The following is a 17,974-nucleotide window of genomic DNA, read 5'->3' as shown; positions in this document are numbered from 1 at the left end:
GACTCGTAGAGATGAGATCATAGAGATCAGAACCGCGACAGGCGCATGGGGGATCAGCTGCGTCTCGCGTGTGTGCTCTGTAGTCCGCTACCGGCCATCAGGCATCTCGAGCTTCATCTGATTGTCGCGCGGTTACAGATGATTTCTGGCTTTGGGCTACGCCAATCAGACGGCGGCAAGAGCTGCCCGTCACAGAGCGTGGCAGACTGGGGCGTGAATAAGCCCCCAAAAGACAGGCGGCCGACAAATCAGGCCGCGCCGGGAGGCTGACGGTGGGGCGGGCAGCTGCTTGGCCCCCTGCTCCTGCTTCCAGGTTGTTGCCTTTCACGGGTGCTCTTGCTCTTTCAGGTGCCATCGAGCGAACGAGCGAGCAAGCAAACGGCCCAGAGGTGGAAAGTACGAGAGGCATTGTCGCGTCTGTCCTCCACTCTCCCTCGACCGATGATTCTTCTTTTCTTTCTCTCTCTCTCTCTCTCCCATACCTCCCCTTTCCCAACCGCCCTTCTCCAGACGCCTTTTTATTGCGTCTCTCGTCCTTCCTGAGCTTTCCTCTTCCCTCGAGGTTGCTTCACGTCGTTTTGCAACCAGAAGGTCGACCGACGACCCCTCCTCTCGCTCAACTCCCTCAGCCCACCAACGCCGATTGCTGCCCCGCCCCGACTTCCCCGCCTCACCTTCGGGACCCCGCGTGCACGCAAGCTTACCCAGAACGCCGACCGCAGCAAACAAAGAAGAAACGCCCCTCCCCGCAGCCTCGACACCTCGACACACCGTGTCGCGCGCAAACATGGCCGACCTCCAGGGACGCAAGATCTTCAAGGTCTTCAACCAAGATTTCATCGTCGACGAGCGCTACACCGTTACGAAGGAGCTAGGTCAGGGAGCTTACGGAATCGTCTGGTAGGCCTCAACGTCCCCTCGCCCCCGCGCTCCTCGCTCCTCGCCCCTCGCCCCTCGCCCTGCAGGCTGCACAGCACATCTCGACCCAACATTGCATCGCGCTGACCTGGGACTTCTCTGCACAGCGCCGCCGTCAACAGTGGAAGCAACGAGGGCGTCGCCATCAAGAAGGTCACCAATGTCTTCAGCAAGAAGATCCTCGCCAAGCGCGCCCTCCGCGAGATTAAGCTCCTCCAGCATTTCAGGGGCCACCGAAACGTGCGATCCCGCCCCCCTCCCGGTCTCTCATGATGCTCTTGGCAAAGCTGACATTGTCTCATTTGTAGATCACTTGTCTCTACGACATGGATATTCCCCGCCCCGACAACTTTAACGAAACGTACCTCTACGAGGGTTAGCCTTCCTTCTTCAATCCCACCCTTGACCCTCCGGCCGCGAATAGCCCGCTGATGATATCCCCTCTGCAGAGTTGATGGAGTGCGACTTGGCGGCCATCATTCGCTCTGGCCAGCCCCTGACCGATGCTCACTTCCAGTCCTTCATCTATCAGATCTTGTGTGGTTTGAAATACATCCACTCCGCCAACGTGCTTCATCGTGACTTGAAGCCCGGCAACTTGCTGGTCAATGCCGACTGCGAGCTCAAGATTTGCGACTTTGGCCTGGCTCGCGGCTTCTCCGTCGATCCCGAGGAGAACGCTGGGTACATGACCGAGTATGTCGCCACGCGCTGGTACCGCGCGCCCGAGATTATGCTGAGCTTCCAGAGCTACACCAAAGCTAGTGGGTTGATCCATCCCCCCCCGTGACGAAGTACTTCCACTGACTCGGGCCTAGTCGATGTCTGGTCCGTTGGCTGCATTCTGGCCGAGCTTTTGGGCGGCCGCCCCTTCTTCAAGGGCCGCGACTACGTCGACCAGCTGAACCAGATTCTTCACATTCTCGGTACCCCCAACGAGGAGACGCTTTCCAGGATTGGCTCCCCGCGTGCGCAAGAGTACGTGCGCAACTTGCCGTTCATGGCCAAGAAGCCGTTCCCCCAACTCTTCCCCCAGGCGAACCCTGACGCGCTCGACCTGCTCGACCGCATGCTTGCTTTCGACCCCTCAAGCCGCATCAGCGTCGACCAGGCTCTCGAGCACCCGTACCTCCACATTTGGCATGATGCCTCCGACGAGCCCGATTGCAAGACGACGTTCAACTTTGACTTTGAGGTCGTCGACGACGTCGGTGAGATGCGCAAGATGATCCTCGAGGAGGTGTACCGCTTCCGTCAGTTTGTCCGCACCGTCCCCGGCGGCGGTCAGGGAGGCACCCAGGCCGCCCAGCAGGCCGCCGCTGGCCAGGTGCCCATCCCTTCGGGCCACGGCCAGTGGAGTACCGAAGACCCCAGGCCGCAGGAATACCAGGCCCACGGCGGAGGTCTGGAGGCCGACCTCGCAGGCGGACTCGACCACCGAAGGTGATGACGCCTCTGGTGCAAAGCAAAGAGGAGGATGGCAAGAGGACGGGATGTATGGGCAAAACGGGGTCTGGACGGGCCAGGTCCCGAGGCACTCGAATTGGACTTTTCACGACAGTCTTGCTCTTCGACGTATGTTCCACCATGATTTTGGACAAGGGGGATTGGGTGAGGGTTTCCAGGCTGTAGCAAGAGGAGGACACATGACGAAACTCGGGCATGCAGCAGGTGGGAGCAAGACGGCCAGATGTCGGCTTCCAATAGCGAATGAATGAACAAGAACTCCAGCTAGACGTGGCTGCAGTGAAGTGACGTGACCAGTGGACGTGTTGTGTTGACTGAACCAATGTGACTTGGCTTGCCAGGTATCAAACGTGCTGCACGAGGTCGCCACGTCCAACAAGACTACGCCCACAGGGAACAGCCAGCTACAGCCTTGAAATTCTTGACGGAACTAACACGTTGCGATTCAGCAAGGAAGGAGCAGTGAAGAATAATGTGTCCGATGAACTATGGTGGAACCTGAACGCCTCAAGAGCCCTTAGATACAGTCTGCCCGCATGTCCAGGCCTCGCGACTATGTACGCGCGGCGAAACCTCCCAAAGCAGGACCAGCCTGTCCTGCCCCGTTTCCGTCTCCATGCCGTGCCGTGCTCGCCCCGCGCCGAGCCCGATTAATAAGGTAAGAAAGAGTGGTACCGTGGCCACGCCACGCTTTCATGTGAGGGAGAAGGGGGAATCGATCCTAGACTCGTGATGAAGAGCCAGCCCCGCGACTCCAAGATGTCCGTGGCCAATGCTGACAGGACGGTGATAAAAGAAAGAAAGAAAAACATGGACCGTGAAACGACCGTCTATGATGAATGCCCCCCGATTTTTTTAGGTTGTGGGAGAGCGGACTAAGCTGTCCCAATGCAAGCAATGATCGAAGAACCAACTGACGCGAGAAAATATTCTAAGCACTGCCGTAGAGCCAGTAGTAGGTGGCGTAGGGAACGCTCTGGGGCTTGTCGTCGACGCACGCCTCGGGCTTGCCGCCTGCGGTGATGACGCGGTAGACGGCGGAGAAGCCACGGCTGCCGGGGTTGGCGCCGAGGTAGAGCCACGCAACGGCACCCGTGCCGACGGGACCAGGGTCTGCGCTGGCGGGAGCGGGGGCGTCACCGACTTTGAAGGCCTTCAGGACGGAGGCCTTGGCGTCGGCCTCGGAGGTGCCGGTCAGGAACGTAGGAACGCCGGCGCCGTCAAAGTAGTGAAGGCCGAGGAAGGGGATCTGTTGGCCGGGAATATCGAGTGGGGCTGGGGCCTTGAAGGGCTTGGAAGCGGAGGCGCCGAACTTGGTGGTGCCGTCGGTGTTGAGGGGCAGCGGGGTGCCCCAGAGCGCGGCTGTTGTCAGGGCATTGAAGTGTTCGACTGAGGGGAGGGCTTTGGGTCCGCGACCGGGGTACAGGGCGGTGGCATCGTAAAGAACAGCGACGGCGCCGGTAGCCTTGGCTGCCTGGCCGGCAGCACAAGTGTAGTTCTGAATGCCGTGGCCGACGGCGATGTACTTGAGAACACTGCCCTGAGGCGGTGATGCGAGCTCAGTTGCTAGTGGGCGTGTTAGTAAGGAGACACGATGAGGCTGTAAGTGGGGGATTGGGGTTGTGGGACGTACCGCCACCGTTGACAGGGAGTGTGGGCGCCTTCTGCGCACAGCTGGTGCCGTCTTGCTTGCGGACGGGCGAAGCAGCGGCGAGCGCCAGGGAGGCGAGGAGGAGGAGTGACCTGGCGAGCATGGTTGTGATGTCTGTGTGTTGTGTGATATGGTATTTGATGTGGTATGTGATGTTTGCGTTCCGAGAATGCGATAAGGGCCAAAGTGCAGATGCAGTTGGTAGCAGTAGCCTGGATAGCGCAAGAGAGATCGACAATGGCAAGGGGAATGGGAAGAATGATAGATATAGATGCAGTGTCTGAGAAAGAGTCGATCTATTCTCAGAAAGTGGGTGGTTGAAGAGCGGCAAGAGATGAAAGAGGCCTAGTGTAGGCCAGGTGGTGAAGTTGGGCGCTTAGAGAATCTGGTAGGGCGAGTCGGGTGGCTTGGCGAGGGCGGGTTGATCGGCCGTTGACAAAAGCGGACTCTGGTTGTGGAGAGGCTGGGATTCAGATGGTAAGAGGATTGTAGTGAAGAGAAGAGACGAAGAGAAGAGATGAAGAGAAGAGTATGCGATGTCAAGGCTTGCTTGAAGAAGGCTATGATCGTGATCGATGGAGGATGGGACGAGACGTCTCCTTTATACCGAACAGACCTGTAGACAGACAGACAGACAGACCGACGGACAGGAAGCTAGACAGTTGGGCATGCACTCCTCAGGCGGAGATCCTGTACAGTAGACTCCTAGACATCCCTGACACTGACACAAGCCCCAGATCTGACAGCCTGCTGGAGCCAAAAAAGCATGGGCATGGACATGGGGACGTGAAAGACAAAAAGCCCCGATGCCACGGGCGCGTCCCCAACGGGCTGGGGGGCTGGGCAAGGCATGACGGTCTTGGGAAGGACGGCCAGGCGCGGGGGCTCTCGGGCATGGTCGAGCCGGGCATGGTCGAAGGATCCTGGGATTCTAGACGGCAAGGAGGAAAGCTAGATGGTGGGCAGGGCGCATGTACCTGTGCTGCGCTAGCCACACGGCTGCCCGTCTCTTCGTCTCGTCGACGAGGTCGTCCTGCTTCGGCCTCCAAGGTAAAAAAGGGTCGTCTACCTAGGTCAGTAGCTCGAGGGGTGTGGTGGATGGTGGACAGGGGTGCCTTGTGCGATGCGCGCTTACCGGCTGCAGGGATCTGGCATCCATGTGAGCTCCAGGCTCTGAGCTCTGACTCCTTCTGCGCCTTGAGCTCTGACCTCCCTCTCTGCGTCTCTGCGTCTCTGCGTCTCTGCGTACATGACCTTGACCTTGACCCCGCGGGTTGAGTGCTCTTGTCAGTTGAAGGGTGGCCGCGTATGGCCAGGATCGGCAGCACGCTGCCGTCGGGAAGCGAGGCAGTCCCCATGTGCTCTTCTGGCTTCTCCGAGGGGAAACGGGTCAGAGAGAGGATGGACGAGTTGATGAGTCGCTCTCGATCAATCTTGTCGTGCGAGAGGCGCGCGGATGCCGCTGGCCAAGAGTGCATGTATGCCGAGACGACGCGGCCGGCAGCAAGTGATGCCGTGGGTATGTTGGACGCGGTGGACTCGATAGTCGACCTTGCTTGAGGTGGTCTGGTGGATGGAGATGCAGGTAAGCTCCCCAAGCCTGCCAAGGTGGTGGGTAGCAAGGCCAGCCATGATGATGTTGCCGGGCTGCTTTGGTGTGGAGGCTAGGCGGGACGGAAAGAGGGGAAATGGGCATAATTAGCACGGCTTGCTGAGCGACCGCCTCTGCTGCTGACATTGGCGTTGGTTGATTGGCTGCATAGGCGGGGCATCGTCGGTGACTGGCCGAAGGTCATCTCAAGCTGTGCTAATTTGGTCTTTGACCTAAGGCGTGCGTGCGCCTGCATCTCGACAGATGGGCTAATTTCTCATCGGATGGCTGCCCGTCCGTCGGTGTGTGTTCCCCATTCAATTAGCCCCGGTCATGCCCACCTCTTCGTACATGCTTCACTGTGAGAGAGGTACATGGAGACCTTCCAGGCACTTCCAGGCAGGGAGGTACTTACCTCCTCGTCTGTCTTCAAGCAAGCGAGCGAGTGCGTACTCATTGGTCGGGCAGAATGGGAAACAACGTCTCATCGGGCTCCTGCTCATGGCTGCATGCCCACCGTTGCACCCCTACAGCAACCCTACAGCAACGCTCCAGCATTTGGCTCTGGCTGTAATTTACACCAGACAGCCCTGCGACTCTAGCTTCCCTCGCCAGCCTTACATCGCTCCGTCGCGTCGGGCTCAAAGGCGTCTTTCAAATCTCGTCTCAGTGACAAACTCAGTCCCACGTTTCCCTCAACATAATGACCTGCCCAAAGTGCGAAGAAATAACGGGGTACCCCCAGACATTGCGTTTCGTTTCATGGCTCCAGGGCACCCCCTTTCTTCGGTTTCAGGGCATGCCGCCCCAGCACACGAACTTGCCTATACAGGTACAGCGCTCAGACGGCAGCCTTCCATCGCCTGGGCACGGTGCCCTGGAGGTGCTGTAAACTCGCCCCGAGCTCCCCCCCCCGTTCCTCGCCTGAGGTAGATTTCCGTCCAAGCTCCAGTTCGTCCGAGCTCCTCCTGCCTTGCCATTGCGCTGCGCCGTCCCCCCCCCCCCCCCCCACCGGATCTTCTGATCTCTGCTGATCTCCTGGTCCCGTCCCCTGATGATGCCCTGGAAATCAAACACCAAATGCACCCCTGGCTCTCTCCTGTCACCACCCCTCGCGTGTTTCTCGCGGACCTAGAGTTCTCTCTGCCCCAGAGCGCGGCATGTTCCTCCGATGGACCTACCTGACTGTCCCTCATGACAAGACTAGCTTTCCACCTGAGGGAAACCTTCAAGACCCAAGTCGCCCCAACTACAGCCCCCCCCAGCAAAAGACCACACGTCGCAGATGCAGCTGACTCAAATCTCCACAGGCAACATGCCGTCCTCCCCGAGAAGGGGAGGGAGAAAAGAAAGCCTATGTCAAGTTCGTCGACCGCGTCCCGTCGTCCAATCGCCTGACACCTCCCCCTATTCATCTCCCAGACTCTGCTCATTCGCGTCTCCCCCCCCCACCCCCTCCAACGTGCCACCGCAGTCGCTAGCTCCAGCCTACCTCGTCTGGAGCTTCCAAGACGACATGGCTGATCCTTCTGTCGAATCTCGCACCTCAGCCCGCGAGATGCGGCCTCCCGGTTGACCTGACCAAGCCTGACTGGCCGTGACACTACTAAGCGAGAGAGTGAGAAACACCAACAAGGCGGAAAATCATGAACAAGACAGAGAAAGAGAAAGAGAGAGAGAGAGAGAGAGAGAAGGAGAGAGAGAGAGACGGCCTGAGTCTCGACGGGCCCCCAACATCGCGGCTGCGACAAGGCATCGCGCTTCTTGTTGGCCGCCAGAAAGGCCAGACCCGTTCGCCTCGCTGGGTGGTGCGCCACCAACAGACACTGTAGACCGCTCGCCGGGCATCATCATCTCTTCCCACCCGACGAAGGAGCCATGCGCATGCAGCTAGCTCCCTCGCAACGTCTTGGTAGGGTGGCCCATATGACCCAACAGCCGCCGTTTACCGCACTGCATGTACGCCAACCTGACCTCTCACGACGCGAGTGCACGTCTTCTCACAGCAACAACGAAACGAGACGAGAAGGGGCTGCATGGTACGCATATTGTCAACATCATGTTGGACTCTATCTTCTTTCGTGATCTGCGCGCCATCTCCCTCATTCGGTGAAATGGGATGTTCATGCAGCTGATACATTATAATAACACTCCGTCCCGCGCGGGGGGCCGTCCCTCGATGCCCTACTTAGATGCCTGCCGAACGCTCCAAGGCCCGCGAGGGAAAGAGAAAAAAAAAAGAGAACAAGAAATGGGTAGTGTGAACCGCACACGCGCATCCTCCAGGTCCTCGCAATGCAATGCAGCCGAGCCAAGCGCCGTGATACAGCGCCAACATGATGACGATGGTGCCGATGATGATGATGATAATGATAAACGGGGGGAATATGTGCTAGCCCGTCTCGACAAATGAAAAGAACAAGAAAAATATTCAACACCCTCCACCAATCTCCGCAGCCTTTTCGCTCTGCGCGCCGGCCTAGTTGTCGTGCCTAAAGGTGCACTTATCACCCCTGGCACACTTGCCTTGTTGCCAGAACGAGCACGGTTTCGTCCCAATGAGCGCCTTGTTCGCCGGCCGATGAGGCGCCAACGTCGCCCCGCCTGGCGCGTTGCCCTTGCGCTTGCCGTTCTTGTCTCTGTCCCGTCGGCCCCCATCGCGTTCATCGTGTTCGAAGCTGTCGCGCCTCTCGCCGCGATCACGGTAGTCCAGGTCGTCATAGTCCAGTGCGTTCGGGTCGTGCGGCGGCTCGAAGCCGCCGTGCTCCCGCCCGCGCCCTTGTTGTGCTGGCGCCTGCTGCTGTTGCTGCTGAAGCTGCGAGAGCGCCATCAGCTGTTGGTACCCTTGGTCGTTGGGGTTAAGCTCGTATGCGCCACCGCCGCCCGGGGTCTGGGCTTGAGGCAGGCTGATCTGTCCGAGAAGAGCCTGCAACTGAGCATCGCCCAGCTGCGGGCCCTGCCCGTTGGCGCCCTGCTGCGCCTGCTGAAGGAGAGCCATGTACTGCGCGTACTGCTCGTGCTGCTGCTGCTGCTGATAGTACGCAGCCCAGGCCTCCTCGTTGCTCTGCGGGCGGGTCTGAGCCTGGTGATCCGCGGCTTGAAGACCGGCAGAGGGTTGCTGTGCCTGTCTCTCGACCTCGCGGCGGGCAGCTTCCCCAGCCTGTTTCTTGGCACGCAAGGCGGCATCTCTTTGAAACCCTGTGCGCCACTCTCGTGATCGCTCTTCGTTGTTGGCCAGCCATGCGGGAGGCGCGGTGGCCGGAAACGGCCAGTCCTTTGCTACTGCAAATAGCTCTTCAAGAGCATCAACCATAGCCTGGAAACCGGGATCAGGATAGTCGTGACGCCGACGCGTCTTGGGCGTTGTTGTGCTGTAAGGATCTCTTGAGCGCCACAGCCTCATTCGTTCCGACGCAAGAAGGCTGAGAACCTGCTCGGGAGCGGGAACATGAGGAATTGGTGGCACTTGCGTTGCATGCGGGAAGAGAGGCTTCGCATGTTGTTGCGGTGGTGTCATGTTGTAGTTGTACGTCTCCGCCGTCTGCTCCTGTGGTGCTGGCACAAGATTGCCTAGGAGCGAGTCGATCTTGGCTGCAGGATCATCCTTGAGTTGATGCAGACGCTTGGCAGCGTAGTACGTCGCTGCATCAGGTCCCTGGCTCGCAATGTCGCTCCACCGGTTGCGGATTTCTTGGTATTTGGGACCATCGCGCGGCAAGTGGCCAATCTTGGCACCCGAGTCGGGAAGAGATGGTTCGGGGACGGGCGACTTGGGGGTTGGCGGAATATCAGAAATTGACGTGTAAACAAACAACAGCTCCCTTCCCTCCCGCTCTTTGATGGAGTCCTGCTCCTCAGTGTGGAAAGTCTGCGTCCCGCCGCGCGTCACGAAAGCCTTGTCTCGGAAGTCCTTGGGAATGGTAGAGAGGTCCGTCGGTGTTGGGTCAGTCCAGGGACGGTAGGGCAGCTCATCATCTTCGTCGTCGTCCTCGGTATAGTTGCCACGCTGCTTCAGCATCATACCTTCCGAACGGTCATCGGCCGCATCTCTTGTCATGTTATCCTGGTCCTCTGCCGCCTCCTTGTGGAAAATGCGGACTTGAACGAGCTCTGCCTCTGGCCTCCAAGTGACGCGCAGCTTGCGACGGGCTTCTTTCCGCAGACGCTTCGCTTGCTCTTCAGGTGTCTCGGGGACTTCACTCTGCTTGGTATCCTTCTTGGATGCCTGTGCATCCAGTTTGGGCGTATTTATGGAGTCGAGAAGAGAACCGATGCTCGAGAGAGCGCTGGATGATGCGGTCGCCTTGGCCTGAGCAGCGCGAGGCTCAGGCTTTGCCTTCTTTGGCTCCCGGTCAATATCCATTAGCATGGGCCCAGACTTGGCGGCATCAGTCGCGCTGTTTACGCTTCCTTCTGGTTTGATCACGGTCTTGTTGAGTAGCCGGTTCTTGCCAGCTAGAGTAGACGAATTCGCGGGACGGGCTTTAGTGCCGGCAAGCTTCGAGAGAAGGCTGGTGCCCATCTGAGGCTTGGTGCCAACCTTGGCACCGAGGACACTGCTTGTTCCCTCGACGTTTAACTTTTTGCCGGGGCGGGAGTCTGTGTCGTCTTCATGAGGTCGTTTTGTGGGTGATGCTGCAACAGGCGTCTTGCTGGTGACGCCAGGTTTGACAAGTTTCGTAACAGGCGCACTGGCGGCAGACTTTTTGGCATCCGCTCCATTGACGGGCTCTTCCTTCTTGATGCGAGATGCCACTGTCTTGATAAGTTCCTTAACCTCGCTGTCACCCTTGTCTGCGAATCTCTTCCGAACCGTCTCAAAGTTGACTGCGTCGGCAACCTTTTTCGTCAAGTTGATATTAGACATGAATCGAAGTGTGGCTTTGGGTAGAGGGCCAGAGTAGTCGGTCGCCTTGATGCAACCGATCAAGAGATTCACGAGGCTCAGAACGCCCTTCTGATGTCCGCCAAGGTTCTCCACTACAGCATCATCGCCATGTTTATGGGCGGCGTCGAGGACCTTTACGAACATGTCCTTCTTCTGCTCACCAACCTTCTGCAGTTGGGCCACTTCGCTCTCTGGCCGTTTCTCCTTGACCGCCTGATCGACCTCCTGCTTGGCCTTGGTCATGGCGGCTCTCAACTTGATGAAGAACTCGCCAAGACTTTGCACAGCACCAGCGATCAGGGCATTAGTACGAACAGCAGATGGATCGATGTACACGATGCCGAGCACATCCCAGGCCGCAGCCTCTACTGGGTCTGCTGGACGGACCTCGGGTCGTATGGGCTTCTTGCGTTCTTCTTCCTCCTCCTTCCGCGCCTTCCGCTGCGCCTTGGCCTTGGCAGCTTCGTCGGCTTTCAGCTGCTCCTGGAAGGTGAAGGGGTAATCGGCATATTTAGGCTTCCGGTTGCCAAGCGCTTTCATTTCCTTTTGGTATTGGTCGATGAATGGCTTCGCCTCTCTCTCTCTGTCTTCCGGCTTTCCTACAAAATTCAGAGACGGTTTGTATTTGTCTGTGAACTTTCCCTGTATTTCGCAGGGGAGCTCATGATTGGCACCAGGAAGTATACGTCTGCCACTCTGTGATGGCAGCGCGACAAGAGGAGCTAATCTGTCGTAGCTTTTGGGTGTTGGGAGTTTAGCCGTTTCCGTCGATATGAGATAGTGTGCACCGGGTACAAGAGGGAAAGCCTTTTTCGCAGCAGCAGGCCGCTTGGCGAATTGGACAACGGCGGCCAGCTCGTCATCTGTGCTTGTGGGGGGTACGAGACTCTCTGTGTTGTCGAATGCTGTTCTTAAGATTACTGGCCGTGGAGAACCGGCGGACTCTGGCTCTGACTCCTTCTTCACAGTACGCTTTCGTTTCTTGGCTGCTTGCTCAGCCTGCAGTGACTCCTGAAAGCCAGCTTGCGACACCGTCTGAGGGGACGGAACGCCTACTAGGGATTGCTGGCCCAGCGGCTGAGGGCTAGCTGAAAAGCCGGCCGAGGCTTGGTGTTGCACTTGAGGTTGGGACTGTGGCTTCAGCTCGGTGGGTGGGCGGGCGAGTGGCTGGAAGGTTGCTGTTGAGCTTGGATGAGAATACCCCATTTGCTGCTGAGGAATGAACTGGGCCTGTTCATACGGCACCTGTGGTGGGTTGGGTAGAGCCTGGACGTTCTGGTGTGTGCTTTGCTGTGCAGCGATTGGTTGGGCTTGGTAAGGATGCGGTGAGCCGGAGAATACCCTGTCGGGTTGAAGAGGACGTTGCTGCTGCTGCTGCTGCTGCTGCTGCTGCTGTTGGTGGAGGTGTGGCTGGAGTTGATGTTGATGTTGGGGTTGAGAGAAGCCTTGCGCTGGAGAGTATGTTTGCGGCCTCAAATCAAACTGCGGGTGCTGTTGTATGGGCGTGTGGCTCTGCTGGCGTTGTTGGGTTATCAATTGGGCCTCCGGAAATGTCGGCACCTGGCTGTTGTAGGCAGATGCACCTTGCCCCTGGTACTGGTAAGGAGCCTGAGAGAACTGCTGGGGATGGCCATGGCCATTACTGGGAGTTTGGCTATGATGCTGGCCAAGACTCGCAGGCTGGCTGTACATGTCTTGATGGAAATTATCTAGAGCCTGCATTGACTGGTCTTGTGCCGGTTGTGAGTACGATCCATCGAGCGCGAACTGATTTGAGCCGTGATGAAACCCCCCGTGGCTCAATGTTGACATGGTATCGTGATCATTGGTGATGGTTGGCTGTCCCTGATGCGAGGAGCCGAGCTGGGAGTACGCAGCCTGCCCTGGCATCGGGTGTGACCAGCTCTGGACATTCTCGAATTGATTGGCGCCATCTTGGTAGTTGTATGAATCGGACCAGAGAGCGTTCTGATCCTGGCCTGCGCCTGTCTGGCCTGTATTCTGCCAGTCTTGCATCGTGGATCAACTTGATGGAAGTTGACGTGAGCAATTGCCCAGAAAGACAAGATTCTGATTGGTTCTGCAGATGGATGGGGATGGATGAGATGATTTGCAGATGAGGGACTGGGTAAGAGCCAATCAGCACAGGTGTAGACGATGTACCGCGCGAGAAAGAGGCTAGCGGGAACAGGAAAGGTGGAGCAACTCGCGGACAGCCTTTGGGCGAGAGAGTATGGTGGATCCAAAGTACAGCGGCACTTACAAATTGCTGAGAAGGTACCTGAAAGTGCAGGGTGCAGCGTCAGCATTCTGTTCAGCGGCCTCAAGATCGACCATGGACAGAGTTCGGGTCTTGGACCTTTTTTGTTTTTGGGGCAAGTGTGGAGGGTTTGCATACCAAGGAAAAGGCAATCCAGCGACGGGGAATCCGTCAATGATTATATGGGTTGTTTTCTGTGTAGGATGGAAATCTGCACAAAGGCGATTAGCTTCTGCTAGAACAGAACTCTTTGATCTGTAAGTTGTGCAAGAGGGAAGGAATGAGTGCAAGGAGAATGAAGGCAGAGTCGGCGAATCGCATTCGGCACTGGAGTCCATATTGGTCCGACACAGTTCTGAAGAGGCTCGAGGAAAAGTAAGCGCAGCAGGCAGTCAGTGTTCCCAAGACGAGGAGAACGACGCTGGAAGGAGAAAGGCTGCGGTCGTGGAAACCCGTGGCCAACAAGTCTGGTGGTTGACCAGAGCGTATTCCTCGCACCGAGTTGCTGATGAGTGCCACCACAAGCAACTGTTTCTTCGAGGAGTGCTGTAATTGCCGGCCTTTTTAGCAGCCATCTGTCAAATCCGCTCGAAGACCCCAGCGGAAGTTGATGTGGTGCACTAAAAGCGAGCCCTTTCAGAACAATTCCGAAGCAGAACCTGCTGCAAATACCAGCCCTGGACGAAAAGCGGTGTCTGGGTCAATTCCGACCTGCAGCAGTAGTGTGTGTTTGACTGGTTCCATGATCGCAGCGAGCCACCCCACCAACACCACTGGCCGATCCTCGCCAACTGGATCCTGGAGCTGCCGCCCAACGAACGCGTCCTGCCTGCTTTGCACTTTGCAGACGAGTTTAAAGGGCAGTTCTACTCGCGAAGCCTGCCTGCTCTCCTCGCGTATCAAGCGCGAGCTTGTTGGGCTGCCTGGCTCGTCCTCATGTTGAACCTGCAATTAAAGCTGCGAGATCCCAGGGTGCGAGAGACCAAAGAGACTCTCAAACAAGATGCAAAGCTGTTCACGGAAATTTTGACGATGCTGCACCTCCGTCGAGAGGTGCAGCACATTCAGCGGCCAGAAAACGCGATTTTGCGGGTGGGCTTGGGAAAGGGGATGGGAGAGTGTTTTGAGGGGGTTATGAGGGCAATTGTCAGTCGAGCGGGGAGAGGAGGTCACCGTACCCTGCAAACGTTGTTCCCAACGACTCAAATCGCGCTCTTGCGCACTTCCTTTGCTGGAGCTGGTCGCGTGACGAGTCCCAAATGCTTTCCCTCTTATTTGATGGCAATCATTACAGAAGCGGACATGATTGATAGCAGAAAATTAAGGGAGAGAGGAAACGACCGCGAGAAAAGAGGGTTGATGGATGAATGGGCCGAAAGGGATTCGCGCGTGATCTGTGTGATGACGGCTGGATGGGCGCCAGAAAGTACGTGTCGAGGGGGAATGAGTAGTTCTCTGCGACTCTCCCAGAGCTTCCTGTGGCCAGGAAACGACGCGGCAAGAATCAATTTATACGAGCAGAAGCAAGCCTTTAGACGCGGTGTAGGTCGACTTGTCGCGCGCGATGGCTTCCGCGAACGTATTGATGGAAAGGCGTCGCGGGTTTACAGAGAAGAGATGGTTGGTGAGAAGGGGAAAAGTCGGTCGCGCTTTCGCACCGACAATGACTGTCAGAGGTCAGGAAGGTGATTGTTGCCCGATATGCCAGGCAGCAACGCATATATCGGATCGCCGCAAGACACCGGTTGTAGACGAGTGGGCCGGCGCTATGCAGGTAAAGGCTGTACCGGTGTATCCAGCTGTTCACCCCACCCGCCCTTGTGCAAGCAGATGACTGACGGCTGGGTTGTTTCAGTGGGTCCGACCTTGAGAACACGGAGGCTAGAGGCGGGATAGCTAGGTGCCTGGCCTCGAATAGTTGCGATTCGTGGTCACAGTTCACGTTGACGGCCGACCTTGCTTTTCGATCCTGCGCCAGCCGAGTTTCACACAATAATCCTCGCTTCCTGCATCGGGGCGATCAGGATAGCTCCTCTCACGCGCGACACACACTACACCAATCACCACACAAACCCCAGCAGGAGCTCAATAGCCCTTCGCCATCTGCAATGGCATCTAAAGGCACCTCCTTGAGGGACCGCCAGATCTGTTAGTACATTGGAGCTTTAGGACTGTCCTTGATACTGGAGAGACACTAACGTATTGCAGCCTCCCTCAAGAAGATCTTGAACCTGAACGATGCCATTGATACGACCGAGACCGACGAATCCCACGTGAGCGCGATCGCACCGTCATCCATCCTCACGGCAGATGGCGAACCGATATGGAAGGTCCTTTGCTTCGACGACCTCGGACGTGATGTTTGCAGCTCTGTCCTGACGGTCCAGAACCTCAGGTCTCTGGGCGTTACCCTCCACACGTACTGTGGCTCTCCAGACACTCGACTGTGTCATGGCTATGGGCTAACCACAGAATAGACATATTGGCGCCTCGCGACACCCGATCCCAGACGTCCCCGTTATCTATCTTGTCGAGCCAACGCCCCAGAACATGAAGCAGATCACTGCCGATCTACAGAATGGGCTCTACTCTCCAGCATATGTAGGTCTTACGCTGCGAGGTCCGTGAAGATCTTACCCCTGACCAGCCCACAGATCAATTGTTTGGGAGGCATTCCGCGAGCAGCCTTGGAGGATTTCGCCGCAGAGACTGCCGCTGCCGAAACATCAGAAAATATTGCCCAACTCTTCGACCAATACCTCAACTTCATCGTCGAGGAGCCTGATCTTTTCAGGCTGGGAATCCCAAAGGCATACTCGGCGCTCAACAGCGCCAAGACGACCGACGAGAAGCTTGATGAGCTGGTAGACACTATCGTCAATCGGCTGTTCAGCGTTGTCGTGACCATGGGTGGGTCCACTGTGCCATTCTCGAGACGCGTGAACTAACAGTCAGCTAGGCGTTATTCCCATCATTCGGTGCCCTAAGGGAGCGGCTGCTGAAATGATATCTGCAAAGCTCGATCGGAAACTGCGCGACCACATCCTCAACTCGAAAGACAACCTCTTTTCTTCAAGCGCCCGGTCAAACACATCAGCGACACCCACATCACGCCCTGTGTTGGTCATTCTCGACCGAGATGTGGATCTTCTCCCAATGCTTTCGCATTCCTGGACATACCAGTCCCTGGTGCAAGACGTGCTCTCTATGGAGAAGAGGCGCATCACCATTGTGGATGAGGGAAAGACGAAGAAGACTTATGATCTGACCAACGAGGACTTCTTTTGGAGGAAAAACAGCCTGTTACCGTTTCCCCAGGTCGCCGAAGACATTGATTCTGAATTGACGAAGTACAAGGAAGAGGCCACGCAAATCACAGCCAAGACGTCAGTACAGCGGGATCATTTGTTTCGAGTTCTCTGCTAACTGTGTCGACAGCGGTGTGTCCGATCTCGAAGACCTGCAAAATGATACGAGCGCCAGTGCGCAGCACCTCAAAGCTGCCATCACGTTACTTCCCGAACTGCGAGAGCGCAAGGCCGTGCTGGATATGCACATGAATATCTTGGCTGCTCTTCTCACCGGCATTAAAGATCGGCAGCTAGACAACTACTTCCAGCTCGAGGAGAACATCACCAAGCAGACCAAGGCGCAAATGATGGAGCTCATCAAGAGCGATGAGGGACAAGCCGCCGACAAGCTGCGACTCTTCATCTACTTCTTCCTGAGCTCCAACTCGGAACAGGCCGAACTGAGTCGAACGGAGTGGGAGGGCTTCGTCGAAGCGCTGGCGGCCGCGGGCGCGGACGTCGAGTGTCTGCCATATATTCGACAGTACGTCATCTACCCATGGCGCTTGTCTCTCAATTTTCATCGTCGTGGAAGGGCTTTTGCTGACATTTGCAAGACTGAAATCGACGACAAAGCTGACGAACCTCACCACCATCAACAACCCGTCGCCCCAACAGGCCGGCAGCACCGACTTGTTCGGCCGCTTCTCGTCCATATCCAGCCGTCTTACCGACCGACTGAAGGAGAGCGGCGTACCCACGGGTCTCTCCTCCAACTTTGAGTCGCTCATCGGCGGCATCAAGACGTTCCTGCCCGCCGATCGCGACTTCACCATTACCAAAATCATCGAGAGCATCATGGACCCCTCGACGGCCTCGAGCACGGCCATCGCCAAAACGGAAAACTACCTCTACTTTGATCCCCGCTCCGCCAACGCCCGCGGCACCATGCCCCCGCCCAGCTCCGTGCGCGCTGGCGGCCCCGGCTCGGCCCTCCCCGGCGGTCTTCCGGGCCAGGGCGGTCCCGGTGGCCCCGGAGCCGGCACGGGCGCCAGCTTCGGCCAGCGCCGCCAGGGCTTCTCCGAGGCCATCGTCTTCACCGTCGGCGGCGGCAGCATGGACGAGTACGGCAACTTGCAGGAGTGGGTCGCGCGGACGGGCGGCGATCGCGCGCGGAAGAGGGTCGTGTACGGGTCCACGGACCTGCTCAACGCCCAGGCGTTCTTGGAGCAGGAGTTGAACACGCTGGGAAGGGAGGTGGCGTCTTAGGCGCGGGGTCTGCGCGCCGAGTTCCCAATACACCCAGTCTTCCCAACGTTTGCAGGTATGCCGTCAGTCGGCGTGGATGAGGCGGTTAAAAAACCACCATGGAGAATGCGGCCGTCGTGTGATTCTCGCCATGCTGTGACTATGTAATCCCTCTTGACGCGAGCGAGACACTAGGAGAGAGACATATGTGCGAGAACCATTCGTCAATACATCAACAATCAAGACAGCATTCACGAAAAGGGAGCCGAGTCTTTGATTTTGATTTCTTCATAAACCCAGTCCCAGGCGTCAAGCCGGACTACTAGACAACCAGAACAGCTAAGGTACAACAACAAGCTTACTCAAATCCCCCCTCCCCCCCGTTCATCCAATCCATCGAGTCCTTCGTGTTTTTCTCTTGTCCCCCTGACTCGATCCTCCTCTGTAAACAATCAACAAGCGTGCGCTTTCTTTCATCTTTCGTCATGCACCGTGTAATGTTCGTTGAGAGACGGGAGAGTGGCCCCCCCTTTTGCGATTGTGTCTCTCTTTCTTTCGCCGCGTCTCGGGTATTGTCCACGCCCAGTCATGAATGAAGCAACTGAAACAAAACAAAATCAAACAAAACAGCCAAAAAAAAAAAAAAACCCCATTCTTCTGG

At 57.1% G+C, this 17,974-nt stretch overlaps 4 protein-coding genes across 4 annotated transcripts; 2 read left to right on the top strand and 2 right to left on the bottom strand.

Moving 5' to 3' along the window:
* Window positions 1-787: 787 nt before the first annotated feature.
* Window positions 788-2,365, top strand: MPK1 (Mitogen-activated protein kinase; the record flags this gene model as incomplete). Its single annotated transcript, XM_028640181.1, has 5 exons — window positions 788-900; window positions 1,026-1,158; window positions 1,227-1,293; window positions 1,368-1,682; window positions 1,737-2,365. 5 exons carry the CDS (start codon window positions 788-790, stop codon window positions 2,363-2,365), a joined length of 1,257 nt encoding a protein of 418 aa, XP_028495585.1.
* Window positions 2,366-3,316: 951 nt separating this feature from the next.
* D7B24_006039 (uncharacterized protein) lies at window positions 3,317-4,139 on the bottom strand (the record flags this gene model as incomplete). The annotated part of the gene is made up of 2 exons (XM_028640180.1): window positions 3,317-3,951; window positions 4,019-4,139. 2 exons carry the CDS (start codon window positions 4,137-4,139, stop codon window positions 3,317-3,319), a joined length of 756 nt encoding a protein of 251 aa, XP_028495584.1.
* Window positions 4,140-8,106: 3,967 nt separating this feature from the next.
* On the bottom strand, window positions 8,107-12,531 carry D7B24_006038 (uncharacterized protein; the record flags this gene model as incomplete). Its single annotated transcript, XM_028640179.1, has 1 exon — window positions 8,107-12,531. The coding sequence occupies one exon, from the start codon at window positions 12,529-12,531 to the stop codon at window positions 8,107-8,109; it is 4,425 nt and encodes a 1,474-aa protein (XP_028495583.1).
* A 2,352-nt stretch (window positions 12,532-14,883) lies between these two features.
* Window positions 14,884-17,334, top strand: SLY1 (Vesicle trafficking between the ER and Golgi; the record flags this gene model as incomplete). Its single annotated transcript, XM_028640178.1, has 7 exons — window positions 14,884-14,923; window positions 14,984-15,194; window positions 15,253-15,376; window positions 15,430-15,685; window positions 15,735-16,161; window positions 16,214-16,609; window positions 16,683-17,334. 7 exons carry the CDS (start codon window positions 14,884-14,886, stop codon window positions 17,332-17,334), a joined length of 2,106 nt encoding a protein of 701 aa, XP_028495582.1.
* Between the last annotated feature and the right edge of the window lie 640 nt (window positions 17,335-17,974).

This window comes from Verticillium nonalfalfae (assembly GCF_003724135.2).
Source record: "Verticillium nonalfalfae strain VnAa140/NRRL 66861 chromosome Unknown scaffold_40, whole genome shotgun sequence".
Lineage (NCBI taxonomy): Eukaryota > Fungi > Ascomycota > Sordariomycetes > Glomerellales > Plectosphaerellaceae > Verticillium > Verticillium nonalfalfae.
This window is presented reverse-complemented; position numbering and strand designations above follow the sequence as displayed.